The sequence below is a fragment of the Furipterus horrens genome, unplaced genomic scaffold, assembly GCF_987537825.1.
Source record: "Furipterus horrens unplaced genomic scaffold, mFurHor1.1.pri manual_scaffold_11, whole genome shotgun sequence".
Classification (NCBI taxonomy): domain Eukaryota; kingdom Metazoa; phylum Chordata; class Mammalia; order Chiroptera; family Furipteridae; genus Furipterus; species Furipterus horrens.
The window spans coordinates 12454838-12476548 of record NW_028327181.1 but is presented as its reverse complement, the minus strand read 5'-3'; the positions used below and the strand labels follow the sequence as shown (position 1 = coordinate 12476548).

The 21711-nt window shown below is 50.2% G+C and overlaps 1 protein-coding gene across 1 annotated transcript in view; it reads right to left on the bottom strand.

Annotated features, from left to right (window-relative positions):
- Positions 1-21711, bottom strand: part of MYO18B (myosin XVIIIB) — a 219806-nt gene that overhangs the window by 170499 nt on the left and 27596 nt on the right. Inside the window, exons 11-12 of the mRNA XM_090257928.1 lie at positions 19195-19258; positions 7484-7628 (exon numbers count right to left, since the gene is read on the bottom strand). Of these exons, the coding sequence (XP_090114054.1) occupies positions 7484-7628; positions 19195-19258 (209 nt within the window). The remainder of the gene's footprint in view (positions 1-7483; positions 7629-19194; positions 19259-21711) is intronic.

Here is a 21711-nt window from a genome sequence, read left to right as displayed (position 1 = left end):
CAGAGCCTGAAGAAATAAGCAAGGCCGGTCCCACCAGCGGGTGCCCAGACACCAACCCTAATCGGCGCTCCTGGGGAAAATGGAGGGGAGGCACGTGTGTTCCGAGCTCTGTGGCAAGTGTGCCATGTGTCCTATTAGAGCCAGGAAGCAGCTGGGGGTGTGGGTGGCATGGGAGGGGGCAGCCCCTCTCAGGGGCCGACGAGGGAGGCAGAGTGCCGAGTGGCAGCAAGGACCTGCCACCCACCAGGTGGAGGACCAGCCTCTGCTCCCCTGGGCCCCGCACACTTCACTTATGGAAACAAACATGAGCTCAGAGGAGAGAGGACAGGCCACGTGTCCGCTTTGGAGCAGTGGACAGAGACGACATCCCCAAAGTGGAGGCCGCAGGTCCATTTTGAAGGGCCCAGCCTTCCTCTGACCCTCAGTGACACAACGCACGGCAGGCGGAAGGTCCAGCTTCGTGCCACTCAGAGCTGTGTGACCCTGGGTTAGAAACTTCACCTCTCTGAGCCTAGGCTTTCCCACCTACAAACAGGAATGATAACAGCAGTACCTACCCCACAGGCTTGTGAGGGTTAAAGAAGCCAACCTGTGTAAACACCCATGGTGATCAACTGGACCACATCCATGGAAATGTTCAACCTTTGACCTAACAGTGCCCTGTCCTGGAACCACACCTCCAAAACGCTCATGCATGTGCACAACCTCCACATACAAGGGTGTGCAGCGTGCCGTGGTTTAGAACTCCAGAAGGCAGGAAACTACCTAAACGATCAGCAGATCCGTTACGTAGATGGAGGCCCACCCACTCCAGGCAAGCTCTCGCCGTCAACAACAAGAATTCGGGGCACTGCTATGACCCAGGGTGCGGAGAGGTCAAAGACACACTGTGAGATGAAAAAAGCGAAGGGCGTAGAAATGGGGATGGTGTGGACCCATCTGTGTACGAACACCAACCAACCAGCCAACCAAATGCTTGTCATGTGCAAAGATGTAACTAAATGCTGTTTTCAAGGCCCGAAGAGGCGCATGTAGTTTAGGTTACAGTAACACGGCCACGTCGCCTTCCTGGTGCTATCACGTACTCGCTATAGCTGTGCGCAATGCCACCATGGGGAAAGGTCACGGGGCTCTTTGTACTGTCGTTCCAATGTCCTGAGAATCTATAAATACTTCAAATCAAAGACTTTAACGGAACAAAAGCTCAGCCTGCCAGAGTAGCGAAACTATCTGGCCTGGTGGACACATGTCATTGTGCATTTGTCAACACCCATAGAATGTACGACGCCGAGACTGAGCCCTCATGGAAACGATGGACTTGAGTTAACAGCACTGCATCAACATTGGCTCTTCCCGATGTAATAAATGTCACCTTTAAAGCTCAACAATGGTCACCTTTGAGGGCGGAGGAATCTGGGGCGTGAGGAGAGACCTTCCTTCATTCTATATTCTTCTACGTTGTTTCTATTTCTCACAGGAAGACAACCTTGCAGTATTGCATATGCAGTAGCTTTAAGACAATAAAAACAGTAAAACACGTCACAAGTGTCATTTGAATATATGGCCATAGCTTTATGTTGATGGCATCACTGTCACTCTCCCCGCTGGCCTTTGGCATGCTGCGTCTTGCCCCAGCGGGGGAGCATCTGGCCGCCTCCTCGTATCCTTGGATGGACTGCCCTGGCTGCCACATGTCGGGGCGCCCCAGCAGAAAGCAGGGGGCTGGGCTCCTGTCATTATTACTGTTGCCTCTCCTCCCTGCAGGCCCCTTGGGGCTCCCCGAGGTACAGCCCCATCCATTTGGAGACTGACGTCTTTTTTATGGCGGGCAGGGAGTTGCTGGGCCGATTGGCAGCCTCCCTTCATCAGCCCATTACGCGGCCCCCCCTCGGGTTATATATGGGCCTGACTGCGTCATATATTAGGCAAGGGGGTCAGCAGCAAGTAGGCCGGCAAATTAGGGAAAGACAAATAAATTAATCTTGCTGACAGCCTTCTGAGAGCAAGGAAAGCAGAGCAAGGCAGCCATCGAGGCAGACATTGCTCATCCTTGTTGCTGTTTTGGATTCTGAACATTACTGTCACCTTTGTAATGATGGACAGCGGGCAGAGTGACGAACAGTCTCAGCCTTTCTGGGGAAAGTATGCATCGCCCCTTACAGCTACAGAGGTGGGGCTGACCGTTATACGGCGCAAGAACAAGACCAGCCACGAAGCCAGCGAGGGCTCACTTCGATCTGAGTCCGGGTCTGTGCCGCTCCTGGGTGCGCTAACCACTACCCTGCACGGCCCCTGGCCCTCAGGACTTTCTGCTAAGCTGTGGAAAGAGCACTGGGCTGTGTCCAGAACTGGGTTCTGGTTCTGAATCTGACATTCACGGGCACAGCGGTTTCATTGCGCGCCCTTAGCGAGGAGCCTCTCTCCTTTGAGGCTTGGGTCCTTCACTCAGTTAATGGGCCTAATGACCCCCCCCCAGCCCCCCCCCCAGGGGCAGCTTTTATTGCGCACTGAGACAACTAACAATAGAAGTGCTCTGCAAAGGACAGGTGAGGTACAGCTTGCTGGATACCTCCCACGTGCCAGGTGCTATGCACCCACCACCTGATGACATCACGGCTGAAGAAGGTGGGTGAGGTTATTCTCATGTTACAGCCACTGGAGCTGAGGTCCAGGCAGGTGAAATGCCTTGCACAGGTCAAATCACCCCGCCAGGAAGTGGGGGAGCTGGAATTCAAAGACAGCTCTGCCCAACCGCAGGGCCCCAGCTTTTCCCTCCTCCCTCGCTCCCTCCTTATCAAGGGAGCTCCAGACAGCATCCGTTTGCTGCCATTTGAAACATACAGGCGCCAGCTAATTGCTCCATGGGCCACTTTTGCCAAAGGAAAAACACATGAGGGTGGATGAACGGTCACCTCATGGCTCCTGAGGGACGGCCGGGCCATGAGCCTTGGTTAGCAGCAAACCAGCTGGGATGTCAAATCACCCAGGGTTTTCTGCTCGCCATGAGGAGCCAGCCCCCAGAGCACCTCCCATTGCCTTCCAAAGGGACCTGTTTCTGCCAGCTAGCCGGGGAGACAGGATGGCGGGGAGACACGGTGCAGAGGGACGGAGCAGCTCAGCCCCTGCCACCGTAAGAACATGTTCCCTAAGATCCAAAGGCCAGCTGTGCCTGACCTCTTCAGAGAAGCCTCTTTATAAAGAACCCACTCAGCCAGTCACCACCGGGCCAGTGCATGAGGCAGCCCAGAGTCAAGGTTATTAGCCTTGCAACTTGAGTGAGCCCCAGACAGCTCCACACTGCCCTCTGCCCCTTATAGAGATGTGGCTCAGGGGAGTATGGTGACTTGGCCAAGGTCACACACAGTCAATAAAAGGCCAAGCTGAGGTCTGAACCCAGGACTGGCTGACTCCATAACACCTGTGTCTTTTCCCTGCCATATCCCAAGGGGAGGCGTCCCCCAGACTGTGAGGCGGACCACGGCACCACTGATGACAGAGTGATCCAGGGCCCTCGCTCCAGCCAGGTGCCCAGAGGAATGGAGCCAAAAAGCCTCCTGGGATAAAGTACAGCTGAAGGTACCAAGAATGGGGTGGGGCACAGTGGCAGAACCATGCTGCAGCTCAGGAGTCCACGTGGGCCTGATGGGGCTTCAGGAGGAGCGGGGTACGACCCACAAGCAGTCATGCCGGGGCCCATGGGATGTTGGCGCCGAAGGCTCCATGGGCAGAAGCTGAACTGAGCAGGGACCACAAGGTGGCCTGAGTGCCTGGGTCGCCATCAGCCTGGGACCACCCCACATGGGCTTGGAGGCCTTTAGTGGGGTCAAGCAGGACTGATGCACTTAAAAGCAGAACAAAAGGGAAGAACGTTTTCAGAAGAGAAGGAGAAAGTGACGGCTCCTACCGTGGGGAGAAGAGGGCAACACCGGACAGGGAACATCCCCTCAGGATCGGGAGCCTTGACTGGTCCTCATCACATCTGCTGCCTTGTCCCCCTTGAGATCGACCCAGGACACTAGGGATCCATGTTTTCCATCCTGAGAGGCAGCTGGGTGGAGGCCAACTAGCCCGCTGGGTCTGGGGGCTGCTGCACAGGGCTTGGCACCTGTGACAACCTTTGTCCTCCTCCCCGGCATAGACCTCCTAAAAGCCTTGGAGTCTCCGAAGTGAGCAGGCTTTCATATGCAAATGAAATGACTGGTGGCTGGGGGACCCTAGAGAGCTTCAGGATGGGCGGTTGGTCACCAGAAAGACCAAGGAATGAATAGAGGAGTGGAACTGGTAGCCCCACTTGGAGAGGAGAGAGGGGCTGGAGACGGAATTAGCCTTCATTTCTGACTTCCTCCGCCCACCACCGCCGCCATCCGCCAAGTCCTGTGCTCCACGGGTTTTGGCCTCAACTTATTTAATCCTCACAAGCCTACAAAGTGAGTACCGTCATTAGCCCCATTTTACAGAGGAAGAAACTGAGGCTGAGCGAGGCCAATGCAGGATCCACCCCCAGCAGGCTGAGTCCCAACGCTTGGCCATGGCACTGTTCCTCCCCGCCAGATTATTGCATGAATCTCATCAGGTCAAAAAGCATAATAGAAGAGCAAGTGCCTTTGAAACCATCAAAGGCTAAACCAATATTAGGGATTATTATTGTTATCATTGCTGTAACAGTTCAAAAACCCTGAATCCAGTTAAAAGGCCCAAAATCTCCCCACAGGGTCTGATACTAGCTTTTAAAAATACACTCAGGGCTCCCAAAATAAGTTAAGGAAGGCAGGCGCGCTGAAAGGAGATCATTTAATGAAAAGAAAAAAAAAAAAAAGATCCTGATTAATGGAATATTTCAAAATGATCTGTTATGACACAAAGCAAAGACATTTATATATGACTTTGAAATTCTTAATAGCTGATTTTAGAGCAACCTATTATGAAATCTTCCAAAGCAGAATATATAGTAAGTAAATCATCAAGCAAGCCTCCCAGGCAGACTGACAGCAGCTCCTCTTAAAATAATTTATGCCCTGCGACGAGGGAGGCTGGGAGAAATTATTGCCATAATCATGTATTAATAAAATATTTATAAATGTGACTTTCTCTCGTATCATTACAGGCAGCCACAGGTATGGGTCAGGTCCCTGAGCCCCCACCAGAGGGGATGTGCCTCATGTCCCTGGAGGAGGGTCACAGGCTTCAAACTTCTCTGTTGACAGGGCAGAAGGCTAGGGTGGGGGGTGGGGGGCTTCATTAGCCTCTATTTAGTTATATTGGAGGCAGAGCACATTCAAGGGTGACTAGAGAGTTCAAGGGTGCCATCCATCTGCAAGAGCGCTCTCTCCCTGGACCTTGCAGCGTGCTTGGAGGGAGCAGGCCTATCTGAGCTGAGTGCAGCTGGGGGGCAAGTGGCGGGGCTGCTGGGACAGTCACCTAACCCAGGCTCAGCAACGCAACAGTAGAGCCGTCTTCTACTGAGTGACCGCCTCGAACTAGACGTTCTTGATGACCTGTCCACCACCCCTCGCCCTGGCCATCCCCCACGTGCCACCCCATATGTGTCCCTGGCCTGTCACTGCAGGTACCTGTCGATGCCTCTCTGCTTCCTCTGGCTGTAGGAGCATGCTCAGTGCATGCACGGGGCTGGCTGGGTGCAGGAGGTCACGCCCCCCAGAAGCCTCCTTCAACCAGGGAGAAGCAGGAGGTGGTGGATAAACATCCAGCTTCTGCTCCTCCAGGATATATCCTTCCGGCCTCCCAGAGGCTCCCTGTGGGACTGGGCCCCAACTGCCCAGATGTGACCTCCTTCCTTGTTAAGGCACCCAGTGTCCCCTGCCTTCCCTTGCGTGACTCGCTTCCCCCACTCCCCTATCCGTGCCTCCTGGAATAAGCGGCATGAACCCAAATCCCTTGTCTCAGGTATCCTTCAGGGAAACCTCACCTAGTTCACTTTCCTTTTCTTTGCCCCATTCAATCTTCACGCCCACGCCATTCTCAGCCTATCGAAAGAGGGTTGGAACTCAAATCTGTGAGTAAAAACACTTCTCAAGAGCCCACACCCTGCGACTTACTGCACCGGACCTTCTGAGCCTCAGTTTTCCGCTCTGCACAATGGCTTCACATCCTCCCACACTTCCCTAACGTATACACATCCGTGCCAAACTCGGTACCTTCCCGGTCTGAACTGTGCGGTTACAGCCCCAGCCTCGGTCGCCCGGCAAAGCTGGCTGATGGTTTCAAGTCTAGAATTCTCGCTTCTCGAAGCGAGATGAAAAACTTACAAGGAAGGACCCTGTGTTTAATTTGAATACCACTTAATTTTTACAAGTCCCCAAATACTGTTCTTATTTATATATTTTTCCAACTAGTTGAAATACAAAAAACTCTTCTTGGTTTGCAGGAGGTACCATGGGAGGCAAGAGGCAGGCTTCTGCCCATAATACAGGAGCTATGAGCCCTGTAAAGGCAGGAACCACGTAGCTCTCTATCCCTGGTGTCTCCCCAGGGCCTTTCCAGTGCCCAAAGAGAAAGCAGAAGAGACCGGGTTAGGGAACTGAGGGGCTGTGAATGCCAAGCCAAGGATTTTCCTTGATTTAGCAGGCAAGGGAGAGCCTTGGGAGGATTCTAAGCGGGGGAATGGCATAATGGGTTTATAAATGGGTTCTGTTTTAGAAAGGTGCCCAAGGGTCACAGGAGGAGGGACAGGAAGAAGAGTGAAGGCACCAGCAACCAAGCTACTACAACAGCCAAAGCAAAAACAAACAAACAGCAACGGTCAACACCCAGTTTCAAGTGATAACAGTATAAATAGAGAAACCGAGACAAAAATGCTATCACCATGGGTACCTACAGGGCAGAATGAGTGACTGGATATGGGAGTGAGGGCAAGAGGGGCGATGATCAGAACCACTTGGGAGGCCAGGGTGAAGCAGGGACAATCAACTGACAGACCACTAAGGAGGGGCGCAGACGCAGGAGGGGAAGGATAACTGGGTCACCCTTAGCACGCATGTGGGGAGCGTCTCTGAGACGTCTAGGTAGAAACACACCAGCATCATTGCATGGCCCCAACCTTCTCTCCCACGGTCTATAGCTTCTCTGCTCCGTGCAGTAGCCACTGGCTACATAGGGCCATTTAAATTTATGTTAATTAACATTCAATGCACTTAAAATAGAATTCCGCGGTCGCACTTGCTACATTTCAAGCGCCCAGTAGGCACATGCCGGCAGTGGCTTCTGCGCTGGAGAGCAAAGCTAAAGGCCATCTCCCGCGTCGCAGGAAGTTTGCTTGGACAGCGCTGCTCTAGAGTTTGCTTGAGAAACCCAGCCCTGCTTCCTTCCCTCTGTGCCTTGTTCGGCAGCCTCCCAAAGAGCAGTCCCAGACACACAGAAGCTGACAGATGGGCGCCATCCCGCTCCGTTGAGAGAAGGACCTTGGTCAGGTGTCTGCCAGTGGGGACAGCTGGCAGCCCAGGGCAGCCGGGCAGAAAGGACATACCTTTGCAGGCCCCCGCCGCGCCGAGGTGGTAGATGGCTGCCAGCACCCGCCAAATGGCTCGCTGCTCGCTCTCGGAGATGCCCAGCGTCCCCATGGCACCCTGGAGCTGGGAGAAGGCAGCCGCTGCCCTCTGCTTGTCTTCGGGCTGAAAGCAAAAGGAGAGAGGAAGGAAAAGAGGCCGTCACAGTGGAGAAAATGCAAACTCTCAACGTGAAGCCAAGCTCAGTCTCGGGGGAATGTGTGGTCACTTTACGACCACAGTGAATTACCAACAATGAAGCCGAGGAGGGTTGTCAATCATTTCTACCTGACTTTGGAAGGCAATATGATTTCTATTCATTTATGTGCTCATTCAGTCGATTTGCTGAGGCTCTGCTCTGTGCCAGGCTCTGGGAATGCAACGATGAGCGAAACCCAGAACTTGACTTTGAAGACCTCTCAAGGCAGAGGTGGAAAGAAATTTAAAAAAAAAAAAACTTTCAAAAAGCAACTAAGTGTGAAAGAGACTAAGTGGTAGGATACGGGTATTAGTGGGGAGCAGGGGGTATCAGAGGTAGGAATGCACTAATTCATGCCACCCAAGGGAGTCAAAGAGAATGTCATGGAAGACGAGACAGAACTGTGGTTGAAGTTTGAAAGCTAAACAGGCAGGGCCGACCCATTGCATGAAATAAAGGTCCTGATATGCAGAAGGAACAACATGAACAAAGGAACTCTTTGCAGACAAAAGAACAGGTAGTTTTGGATGCGGTGCTGACAGAGAAGGGCAGAGATGAGCGTGGAAAGGCCTCAAACACAATATCCAAGGGCATGAGCTTTATACTCCCGCCGTGACTGGCAAATACACTCCGCTGTCTACGTTGCTGGACCTGAAGCAGACATCACTAATCGATCCAGATCCCACAGCAAGCCAGTGAGTCCGGGTTCTTTCCAGGACATCACCCCTTGCAGCTGCCTCAGCAACCGGAAAGGGAGCCTATCTGCCACCCGGCCCCCCCACCGCCCACCCCACCCCCGTGCAAGAGATGGGAAACTGCCCAAGATTTTTAAGCAGGAGGAAAGAGAAAATGACAGATCAGATGTTTATGTAGAGTGTTGTTTTTCTTTTTTAGATTTATGATCCCAATTATGTTTGATTGAATATTAAAATTAGTCTGAAACTCCTGCGCACACACCATCTGGCCAAGGAGACTCAGCCCAGAAGCCTGCTGGGCTGACAGGAAGTAAACCGGGGAGAAGAATTCTTTCGTCAATAATCCACCAGCACATAATGAGGAACTGATCTGCACTTGGACCACGCCTGGGTGATAAAGTGTAGGCTGTTAAAGCTGCAGGTCCTTGAATTTTGTGGAGTGCCTAGAGAGGGGGTGATGCTTGCCCCAGGTCACACAGCAAATTAGTACCAGACACGGGACTTGAATCAGGCTTTTCTGACTCCCAGTCCAGACCACTTGTCTTATCTATACAGGCCACTTCTTCTAACTGGGAAAGAAACCTGCAAGGATTATTGACCAACTGGAACAATGTCAAAGCAGGCAATGACATTGAGAGATTTGCTGTGGAAACATTTCAATTAATAGCAAAAGCATGTTCCACTGATCCATCATATTCCTGGGCCAGCACAGGACCACAAAGTCCCTAGCAACCAGGAGCTCAACCTAGCAACCACAGCTGCTAGACTGGAGCAAACGGGGTGGGGGAAGGAAGGCGTCTTCCCAACATGGTTATTTATGAGATTCCAAAGAACAGAGAAAGGACACCAAAGAACAGTGGAGACACATTTATTATGGATCCCACCATCAGCTCTTAGCATTTGACTTTAAATTACAGGCAGACGCCATCATCCAATACTTAGCTAATGTGAAGAGGAGAAAACTTCCACTAAAGCTAATTGGCTTCTTTTTCTCTCCCTCCTTGCCCCAAGTCTCTGTTGCCACAGAAGACATGGAAGGACAAATATATATGCTTCTGATCCAAAATGATTAGGATCAGGAAGATGTTCACCATTCCTTAAACTTCTAGAGAGCAAAATGTTTCTGGTAAAAGCCAGTCCTTGCAACAAACTCATGAAAATAGGAATCAATCAAATTAGTGGAATAAGTCAACTCAGAGTTCAAATGTCTAGCCATAGGAGAATGAATAAACAAAGGGTGATATAGCCAGGGAGTGTGTGGAGTACTCGTCGTCGGCAGCCGTCCGTCTCGAGAGACGATGGTGTAGCTTCTTAAGAGTCTATCTGCACCGCCGAGAATGGCTGTGCAGTCCGACTCGGGAGTGACACGGTATCTGTCTCCTCCCGTGTTGAATCGACATCTTGCGATGACGCTGGAGTGTCCTCTCCAGTGAAGCTGAAGCTACAGAGCCTGGGCAGGGTGATATGGAGGGTCTGCTGTTGCCCATGCAGCAGACCCCCCCTCTCTTCGCAGCTGAAGGATCCAAGGGAAAGACGGAGTCGATACAGCTTGGGTTCAGGTGCGCCGCAGGAGTTGCCGGTGTTGACTACAACGTCAAACCGCCTTAGGGACTCCGGCTCCGGATTTTCTGTCGGGGTTTACTCCCTTAGCCTTTCCCCTGAAGAGGTATGCCGCAAGGCAGCGGAGGTTTTTTGGAATCAGAGTTTTCCTTCTCTGATGTGCCCTGACTGGAAGATCGAACCAGCGACACTTAGCTCGCAGGCCGACGCTCAATCCACTGAGCCAAACCAGCCAGAACTGTGGAGTACTACACAGCAATGAAAAAGAATAAGCCACTGGTACATGCAACCACATGTATGAATCCCACAGACCCACTATGAGTCAGGGATGTCAGATACAAAAGACGAACGCACTGTGTGATCCCATCTATGTGGGAAAAAACTAATCTATGGTAGGAGAAGTCAGGATGGTGACGCTGGGTGGGAGGGATACCGCTGGTCAGGTGGGGACTGGAGGGAGCCTTTGTTGGGATGGGGAATATTTTAGATCTTGATCTGGGGTGTGGTTGCAGTTGTGTTTAAGAATATGGTCATCATCGAGCTGTACACTTAAAATTCGTGCACTTGATACATTTTACTGTATGTCTTCCTCAACTAAAAAAATATATTAATGAAAAATAGTCAACGCACAAGGGGACCAGGGTTTATCTGATGCAGTCAAAGACTCAAGGTCAACCAAAGACTGCAGATAATTTAGTGGGAAAAAAAAAAAAAAGAAATCCAAACTGTTCTGTCCACATCACAGCGGGCTGCATTTAGAGCACCCAGGAGATCCCAACGTTGCGAAGAGGCCGGGACCGGCTTGGGGGTCAGAAGAATGGTTCTCTCGACTTTCTGCAAAACTCTTGCCCTAGCCCCAAGGCTCAGTTCCCGCTTCTGTGAGACGGGAATCATAGCCTACCCTTGTCCTAGGGCTGTTGCGAGGATTAAATGAGTCGATGTGTGTAATGTGCCCAGCACAGTGCCCAACACACAGTGATGGTCAATAAATGCTGGTCTCCACGCACCACGGCGCCTCTCCCACCACGTCTTAGCCCAGGCTGTTCGGCCTGCTGGGGACAACTTTCCCCACTGCAGTCCAAGTTCACGCCCAGCAGGCGTGGCCCTGTCTTCCTCAAGTGCTTCCCAGCCCAATGAGGTAACTGACCCACAAGACTCAGGAGAGGGGTGAGGAGCTGGGGGTTGGGGGGTTGGAGGGCAGAGTCAGAGGCTTCCTGGAAGAAGTGGTGTGGGAAGTGAATAAAACGAACAAGGCGAAGTAGGGGCTGGGAAGGCAGGGGGGTCTCTAAGCAGAAGGGCGTGGGAGGGAGGTGGGGGGCATGGTGCACCGGGTGCTGACGACCCTGAGAATGCTCACGTGGGCCTCTCTTGCAGAGTGAAGGGCAGTGGACAACCACGGTTTGCAGCTGGGCACCGCTCTCTGGGGCACGTGGCTACAGGAGGTCTTCCTGGCCAAGGAACCAGCTGACACCTGGGTCATCTCCCCTGATTGTAAGCTCAGTGGGGGTATAAACCAAGCCCCACTTTTCCAAAGCTATGACAGGCTCCCCTGTGCCTCTCTAACAAACCAGCCCAGGAGATTCCCACCCCTCCATCCCGGGACCTGGAGCCAGCTACAGGAGTAAGATGCTGAATACTGACTGATTTGATTCAATGGCAGAAGAAACATTGGTGCCTGCAGAACTGGGTGAACCTCACGGAGGCCATGGGGAGGGAGGGCAGGCCAGGTGTCATCCAAAGCCAGGAGTTCCCCACTCCCAGTGACTGCCCCATGCTCAAAATTGGCCAATCCACATCCTCTCTGGGCACTGGGGAGTCCATTTAAGGAGGGAGAAGAGAAAATGTTAATTGAGCACCTACTATGCTGTGCTAGGTGCTTTTACCCTATTATGCAGGTACAGGTCTCTCCAACGGACAGAAGAAGAAACTGGGGCTCAGAGAAGGTAAAGCGCTGGTCCAAGGCCACCCATTTGGAGAGGAGCGGAGTCACTAAATGACATATATTCTACTGGGCCCCCAATCCTAGGAACAGATCGAGGAGTTGTGTGTTGCTCCACCCATTCCACTGGTGGAAGAGCTGAGGCCAAGAGAAGGTAAGTGACCCAAGGATGCACAGTGGGTCAGATCCCAGAGTCCAAGGTCTTCAGCCATGACACAAGATGGAGACCTCTCTGAGCCTGGTTATTCCTCCTGAAAAACAGGTGTGATAATAATTCTCCAGGGACCATTAAGAGGATTAAGAGAAAGCTCCTGGAAGAACCCCTGGCAGGAGTGCACATTCCCCATCCTTCTGCTTGGAGACCATTCCTGAGCTGTCAATACCGGGTCATAAACAACAAATGTGCCCCAGGCTAGAGTCTGGAATGTGATAGCCAGAAGAAAACCACCGGGAGGCAAGGATTATGAGTATTATTACCACTGCCGTTGGGCACTTTTTAAAAAAAATCAGGCTATGTTGCAGAAAAATAAATTACAGAGAAGAAGAAAATAATATGAAAGCTCTGTGATTTCAAATGTGTCCTAGTGCCCTGGCAGATCTCAAATAAGTTCCATTTAAAAGCCGAAATGTGGCAGGCGGTGAGGGCATACTGCAGGGACCAGGAGGTAGAACTGACAGTACACGGAGGTGGCAACTGAGGTCCAGCGCCACCCCAGAGGTCTCAGTGCTTCTGCCCTGGGCCCCTGCTGTAACTGACTGCCCCACACCCCATGCCCTCTGCCCCATACTCTCATCCTCAGCTCTACAGCCACACTGCACTCTTTGCTATACCCCCACATTTATCTCTGTATCAGGTGCTCTGCATAGCAGGAACGGTGGCCTCCCTGCACCTAACTTCACTCTTAGCTCAGGACCAGTTTTTTGTCGCCTCCTCCAGGCAGCCTTCCCTGATATGCCTCTACCCCACCAGCATACTCTCAGCCTACATAAACCTCTATTTAGGCACCTATCACCCTGGCTTGGAATGATCTGCTTTTGTGGCTATGGCAGCCCCCATTCACCTCCAAAACATGAGCCCTTTGTGCCAGAGACCCAGCTGAGTTATCTCTGTGCCAGCGCCTAAGATCTAATAAGATCAATAAATATTCATCAATGAGGAATGTCAATGAGCTGCCAGTTAGTGTCCCCAAATAAGAGCCACTGATGGCAGAGTATGTCCCCTCACTGAGCCAGGCCCATAGTTCTATTCATCCTGGATTTGACAGCTCTAGAACTCCAGACTGGCTGAGGGGTGAGAGCCCCAAACCTTGTAATCCACCCCCCACCCACCGCCCCCATGGGTCCACGGCCATTCCCAGCCACCACTCTGGCTCCCAGGTTGCAGGCAGTGGTTCCAAAGAAAGCACAAGATCCCCAAAGCCCTAGGACATGCCTTCAAAGACACCGGCCACCAGTCAACATGTAATTAACGTTGCTCTGCCCACCATAGTAGCAAAGTGTAGAAAATGGAGATCTGAGTGTAGCCAAGTTGCTGGGGGTGGGGCATACTCATTCATTTATTCCCTCAACAAAGCACTCGGTGTGTGCCTGCCTCAGTGTTGGGCCTTGTATGTTAAGCAGTGAACAGGACGCAGAAGACTCCCGATCCATCCTCGCAGAACTTAGGGTTGCGAGCAGACAGACTGTAAGCAAACAGTGTGATACGCGATGAGAGACTGTATCCCAGGAGATTATTTAAAAAGACCATAAGAAGAGGCCTCGCCTTGGACAGATGGCTCGAAAGCTGGAGGGGGCAATGCTGGCGCTGAGGCCTCAACGCAGATACACCGAGAGAGTGACCCCCCCACCCCCCATTACTCAGAGCGGTTGGACTAAAGGCTTGAGAACGTTCTCGAAAGTGACGACGTTAGGGAAGTAGTTCAGGGAATCCTGACTCTGCGGTGAACGTCTGATCATTAAAAACATTGTTTGTGAAAGTTTCTGTGACCTGCGGTTTGTTACAGGCGACGTAAAATAGTCGCGGGAACTCTGTGGAGGGAAAACCTGCGAACGCTACCCGTGGTTGTCTCTGCGTGGGGCAGTTGTTGGCACCTGGTTTTTGGTCGTGTGAGTGTGTAGGTGTTTTGGTTTGGGTTTTGTCTGTATGTTTGTTTCTGACTTTCCACCGAAGGTATTATGATGTTGTTTTAAATAAATGTTTTATCGAAAATATAAACTAGAGGAGGAAGCAGATAAAGCCAGTAAGAGGAAAACCATGGCGTGTGCTGCCAAGAAATGGGGGTAGGGGGGGGACCTCATGGGCCACCAAGGCCTCTCCCAACCTAACTGGTCCAATGCCGCCATCCAGGATAATACTGAACACTAACAATAATAATAAAAGCTGAATTGGTTAAATTCCGGGCAGGGTCCAAGTACTTAACAGGCTTTAGCTCATTTCAGGCAAAGGGGACAATCACCATCCCAGTTTTACAAATGAGGAAACTGAGGCCCAGGGAACTCAAGTTCCTATGCTGAAGGCCGGCCACCCTAAGCTCTGGTCCTGGGATTTGAACCTGGACATGTCAGACTCCAGAGCCCACTGCTTAACCACTGTCACCTGTGAGTTTTCAGGGGACGAGGGAAAGAACTGTTACAGATTAAATAGAAGCAGAACTGATCAGAGTGGGGATTGGCTAGGAGGAAGAGGAACAGGGCTTAACCAGAGATGAATGTGGGCTAAAGAATTGCCAGATAAAATGCAGAAATCCAGTTAAATTTCAATTTCAGATAAACAATGGATAAACCTTTTGTGTAAGTAGATCCCCCAACAATATTTTGTGTAGCAAGAGTGCTGGCCTTACTGCACTTGACCCTGGACCAGCTCATGCTCACCTCTTCCAGGCAGCCTTCTCTGATACGACTCCAACCCTCAAGGCCTGCCCATGCAATATTTGGGACGTACTTATACCAAAAAGATGTTTATGCTTTTCTGAAATTCAAATTTAAGTGGACATCTTACATTTCCCCAGCTTTATTGAGATATAATTGACAGATAAGAGTGGTATATTTTTAAGTGTACAATGTGAGATTTAACATACATTTAGATTGTGACATGATTACCCGGCGGCGGCAGCGGCGGCAGCCGTCCGTCTCGAGAGACGATGGTGTAGCTTCTTAAGAGTCTATCTGCACCGCCGAGAATGGCTGTGCAGTTCGACTCGGGAGTGACACGGTATCTGTCTCGTCCCGTGTTGAATCGACATCTTGCGATGACGCTGGAGTGTCCTCTCCAGTGAAGCTGAAGCTACAGAGCCTGGGCAGGGTGATATGGAGGGTCTGCTGTTGCCCATGCAGCAGACCCCCCGTCTCTTCGCAGCTGAAGGGTCCAAGGGAAAGACGGAGTCAATACAGCTTGGTTTCAGGTGCGCCGCAGGAGTTGCCGGTGTTGACTACAACGTCAAACCGCCTTAGGGACTCCGGCTCCGGATTTTCTGTCGGGGTTTACTCCCTTAGCCTTTCCCCTGAAGAGGTATGCCGCAAGGCAGCGGAGGTTTTTTGGAATCAGAGTTTTCCTTCTCTGATGTGCCCTGACTGGAAGATCGAACCAGCGACACTTAGCTCGCAGGCCGACGCTCAATCCACTGAGCCAAACCAGCCAGTGCAAGACATGATTACCACAATGAAGTTAATTAACACACCCATCACCTCACAAGTTACCATTTCTGTGTGCATGGTGAGGACACTTAAGACCTACTGGCCCAGGGAATTTCAAGTAGACAGTAAATACAGGAGCATTAACTATAGTCACCGTGTTGTACATCAGATCGGATATAAGGTGAATAAGTTCTGGGCATCCTATATTTTTATTTGCTAAATCTGGCAACTTCGGGGACCTGTACATAGCAACTTCCCTTCTTGGGGGGCATTTTCTGACCACCAGATTCCATTCCTGAGACTGGAGCTGGCCCGCCCGATCCCAGAAAACTAACCCAGGCTTGCATCAAAGGCCGACGAGTTTTCAGACTGCCCTTTGTGTTATTAGAAAGGAGAGAAAACTCTCTCAACCCCTGCCAAGTAGCAGAAAGAGAACAAAGGAACATCCTACCTGTGCCCACAAACCAACTGGTCTAAAAAAGCACCACCCAGAAATAGAGAAAATAAAAAAAACTATTTCAAATGCCTCCTTGACATGGTTCATGCTAGGACCTGTCCCTGCATGGAGACTGAACAAACAGATCAGTCTGGGGAGCTCACGGGGCCTTGCCCCTCCTCAAAAACAATAGGCAAACAAACAGCAGCCCTCTTGCTGATTCAAACGGATACGCTTGGCCGAAACTCATGAAATGAACGAGAAAATCCAATGCTACCACAGCCTTTCATCCTCTGCCAACCAGGTTGAGTTCTGGGTTCCTAACTCCACCCTTCTCCCCATCATGGGAGAAAAGGTACAAAAGGAAAACATACTGCAGATTCCAAACCCCCAAGGAAGGAGGCTTCAGGAAGGAGAAGAGTGCACCAGCCCCCAGAATTTAAAGGTGGGGGAGCCACATCGCCTCACTCCACCCCAACTCTGCCCACTGCCGTGGTTCTCCAGGGGGGGTCCCTGGAACAGCCGCATCAGCAATGCCTGAGAACTTGGGAGAAGTGCATATTCTCAGGTCCAACCTCAGATCGACTGAATCAGCAAGTCTGTGGATAGTACCCAGCAGAGAGAGAGGGGAACAGCTTTATTAAGGTGTACAGTAGCCCCTCTCTATAGGGAGGTTCACTTATCGCAGCCTCACTGTATCGTGGGATTTTTAAAAAATATTATATTTAATTATTTATCGTGGATTTTTCGTTATATCGCGGGATTTTGTAGTACTGTATGCGTATGTTGTTAAAGTTACGTAGGTTTAAGAGTGTAGAATATGTTTAGGAACATAAGTAGTGTTTATAAAAGTGTGGAAAAGGTTAATAAGGGAGTGGGAAAGGTTAATAAGGGACTGGGAACAGTTTATAAGTGTGTGAGAAGGGTTTATAAAGCCTTAAAATATATATAAATACTAAGATAAATGTAAGGTTCCTACTTCGCGGATTTTCACCTATCGCGGGGGGTCTAGAACGTAATACCCACGATAAGTGAGGGAATACTGCAATTTGCACAGGATAAATGACTTGTCTATAAAATATACCATTTGATAAGCTTTGACATACACACCTGTAAAACCTCACTACAATAAAGACAATAGTCACATCCATCACCCCCAAAGTCCCTTTTTATAATCCTTTCTCCCCTCCACCTGCCAGCTCCCCAATCTAAGGCACCATTGACCTGTTCTGTCTCTGTTTTCTAGGGTTTCACATACCTAAAATCATACAGTGTTCTCTCTTTCCTATGAAGTTTTCTACTCAGCATAGCTATTTTGAGAGCCAGCACGTTCTCGGATGTATCACTAGTTCATTCATTTTTAGTGCTGAGAAGGATACTGTCTTTGAGAATACTTCACACTGTGTTAATCCAGTCACTTGTTCATAGACATTCTGGTGGTTTCCAGGTTTTGGCTGCTATAAATAAAACTGCTATGCTTCCATGCAAAAGTTTTTCGTATAGACATATATTGCCATTCTGCTGCATAAAGTCCTGGGAGTGGAATAGTGTGTTGTATGGGAGGTGCATGTTTAACTTTTTCAAGAAACTGGTTTCCAAAATGACCGTCCTATTTTACATCTCCGCCAACAGTATGTGAGAACTCCAGTTACCCCAAATTCTCCCCAGCACTTGGTATGATCGATCTTTTTAGATGCAGACATCCTAATGAGTTTGTAGTAGTATTCCATGTGGCTTTGGTTTGAATTTCTTTAATGACCAGTGATGTTGAGTGTATTTTCCTGTGCTCATTTGCCACCCATATAGCTTTTGGATGACGTGTACATTAAAATGTTTTGCCCATCTTTTTCACTGGGCTGTTTTATGTATAATTTTAAAAAAATTTATAAATTCTGGATGTAAAGAGTTTATCAGATATACAGATTTGTAAATATTTTCTCCCAGTCTGTGGCTTATATTTTCATCATAACAGTGAATTTCAAAGAACAGAAGGTCTTAATTTTAATGAAGTACAATTTCTCAATTTGTTCTCTTATGGACTATCCTTTGGTGTCATATCTAAAAATATTTAGCTAAACCAAGGTTACAAAAATTTTTCTCCTATTTTCTTCTAGAAATGTTATGGCTTTAAGTTTTACATTTAGGTCTATGATCCATTTTTGGTTAACTTTTATATATGATGTGAGGTTGTAGATTGAAATTTGTTTTGTTTTGTTTTACAAGAGGATATCCAATTATATCAGCACCATTTTCCCCCCATCATGTATGTTTGGAAAAAGGCTTTGGTGTGGAAATTATCCATGCTCCTTTACCTGGTGACCTCCTACTCATCCCTCAAAACCCAGGTCAAATGTCCCCTTGGCTAAGAAGCCTCCTCTGACTGAAGCCAAGTAATTCTTTTTTTCAGCTATCCTCTGGTTGCCACAGCATCTTGTGCAACCTTTGACACATTCTTATCCCACATTATTGCGTTAATTCCCAGGTCTGTCTCTCCTGCTAGAGCAAAAATTCATGGATGAGGATCACAATCCCAGGACCCAGCATAGGCCTGCTATAGATGTAGGGGTAACTCAAAAAACAATTGTTAAAATATAAACAAATGAGCAAAAGAATAAACAAGTGAATAAAATTTGCTTTTTTAAACCATTGAATACCATCTCTCAGGTTCTGTTTGCAAGCCACAGCTTCCAGGAAGCCACCTCTGACTGTGCCTACCCACATTACTCATCAATAATATTTACTAAGAGTACCTGAGTGAATGATTGATTGATTGATTGACTGGCTGATTGATTTAGGCCAAACCCTGTGCTAAGCACATCATGCACATCATTTTGTTTAATTCATTTAAGTCCATGAGGCAGATACAGCTACTGTCATTATTTTACCAAAGAGGACACAGGTGTTCAGAGAAGTTAGGTGCCCTGCCTAAGGTCACATATCTAATAAGTATCGCAGCTGGGGTTTGAACCCGGATAGCCTGTCACCAGAGCCCACATGCTTACCTTTACATATACCAACTCCTGGTTCTTTATTTGTATGTCTCCTTTCCCAGAAAGCCCACACCGTACAAAGGCACCCCACCCTGTCCCCACATGAGCAGCCCTTGCAAACTACAAGCCCCAGTGGCAAAGGTGACAAGTCACATAGGAGATCTCTCCGTCACCCTCCCATCCTGGCCATGGGATCATAGCCACCCACACACACACCAGGAGGACCTTCCTCCTCCTTACCTTAGACCAAACGCCCATGCCGAAGGAGCTGCTGTCTGCCATCTGGTGCAGGTGCAGCTCTGTCCTAGAAGCAGAGGGAGGAGGAGGCAGAAGTAAGGGAGTGGCCCGGCAGGGCAGGTGGTCATCATGGTGTGGGGGCTCTGCACAATGCCCCAGGAGGCCCCAGGATCTTCCTGGGCCCCGATCTCACCCGTCGAATATTCCCCACTCACTGCCCTCACCCGGCCCTTCCTAAGTGCCAGGAATCCCTGGAAACAAAGAGTCATGAACTTCAATCAGGGAAGCAGGTTCTAACTCCAGGTCCTCTACTAACTGGATGTGTGAACTTGCTCAAGAATAACTTTAGACCAGTCACCTTAGCCCTTGCTGTATGCTAAGTTCTGAGATTACTCACGACAGTCCCACCCAACAGATACAGTAGTATTCCCACAATGCAGCTGGCAAGAGGGGCCCTCTGAGTTAACATCTTGCCTACACAGAAAGCTAGCAAACAGAGAGCTCTCCTGCCACCCAGTCCCTCCCCTGGCCTCTGCCATCACCTAGAAAGTGACATGATGCTTAAGGCCTCTTCCAGTGCACTGAAGGTTCCTTAAGAGGAAGGCCCGAAGACAGGCTGCCCAACCCCAGAGACCTGAAGAATGCAAGCAAAAGGCGGGGGGAGGGCATGGCCATGTGCCCCCACCCCTTTCCAGGTACACACTACTCACAAATGCATCCCAGAGTCCAGCCTCCATGGGGGCTCATGTTGGTTCCTGGGAAGTGGAGCTCACTCGCCAGTCCCCAGCCAGTCCCTCCAGTCCTGGGTCCTTTAGTGCCTTCTCCCCTAGATTTCTGCTGACCCCGCACCCCTGGTCTCAGTCTCACACCCTGGAAGGACCCTGGTCAGAAAGACTTTGAGTCCACTCCTATCCCTACCAGTTAGTAGATAAGGTGGTTCTCTTCTCTGAACCTTCTTTTAACACATCTGTAAATGGGCCCTCTACCCCTTGCTTCACAGGGTTAAATGAGATATTATATGTAAACTCCCATGCCAGCCTGGCACAGAGTAGGTACTCTACATTTGTTTCCCTTGCACTGGACTTGATTTGTACTCACTTAGCTGGAAGTTCACCTTGACAAATAATGAAGGAGCATCTATCCAGTGCCAAGCCTTATGCTGATACTGGGGAGGCAGAAAGGAGTAAGGCAGGGCCCCAAAGATCTCATGGTCAGTCTGGTGAAGGAGAGAGATTGGCACACCCCAGCGGTGAACCAGAATAGTAGAGAGGAGAAACTGAGGGGGCAGGAATCAGGCAGCACTCCTCTAAAGAAGGGATTCAGAGAAGGGTTTTGAAGGATGCATAGGAGTTCGCCACATGAATACATGGGAGAAAGAGAGGACATTTGTGGAAGTGGAAGCCAGTTTTTGTCCTTTGGAAGCTTCACTGTGGGTGAGGGAAGAGCCTGACAGCAACAGAGGTAAGAAAGGGAGATGGCTGGGGAGGGGGGGGTCACTGGAGAGCCCCCAGCATGGCCCAGACCTCCTGAGGGGTCTGAATTGTTCCAGGCACTTTTCTCCACCCTCCCAGGGTCTCTGAAACTCAACTGGGGCAGCCCCTCCTCTCAGACACAGCTTTCTCCTGGTGCCTAAGGACGCCACTCTGGCCTGTGTCAGGCCCGTGTCAGGCCCGTGTCAGGCCCATGTCACGCCCACCAACACACAGCTCCCTGGACCGAGCCGGGCCAGGCATGGGGCCTGGGATCGTCTGCCAGCAGCAGCCAGCCGTGTCCTGCCTGTGCCCATCGCTCAGGAATCCCCTTCCGGGCAATAGCGCCAGGCCCAGAACCGAGCTCCATGCAGGGGTACAGAACTGACAACCCACCGCAGGGGCTCCGGGGAGATGTGCGGCCCTTCAGTGTCTGAGCGATGAGGAAATGAAGGCCCCAGAGCTGAAACCTCTCACCTGAGCCATGAGCTGGAGAAGAGGAGCCAAACTCCATGTGCAGAGTTTATATTTATGCTTTCCCATGTTGCACCCTTACTATGCACCGCACACAGTGCCTGCTGCCTGGACATGGGATCTGGTTTACATGTCCGCAGGCTGGCACTAGTAGGTACCCATTCTACAGAAGGGGAAATTGAGGTTCAGAAAGGACCACATGAGGCAAAGTTCGGACGTAAACACATACCCTCAGACTCTAAAATCAATCTTTTACAGGGCACACCTGAAGAACCTAAGGGAGGTGTCCCCAGAATACCCTCCAAGATTGGCCACTCCAACCAGTGCCTGCCCCCCTGTTCCGAGGTGCCCCATTCAGGCAAACCCTCATGTGTACTCAAGACCCCCACAAATTTAGAAACTTCCAGAATGCTTGGGGTCTGCTGCTTTTGCCCTCCTCCCACACTGCTGTCAGCCCTGCACTGACATGACACCATCACACAGGACAGTCTCTGCCCCCTCCCAGCATGTATAAAGAGCTACATATGAATGATATCACTTAATCTTATAAGGACGGTGGGCATTGTTTCCACTTTAC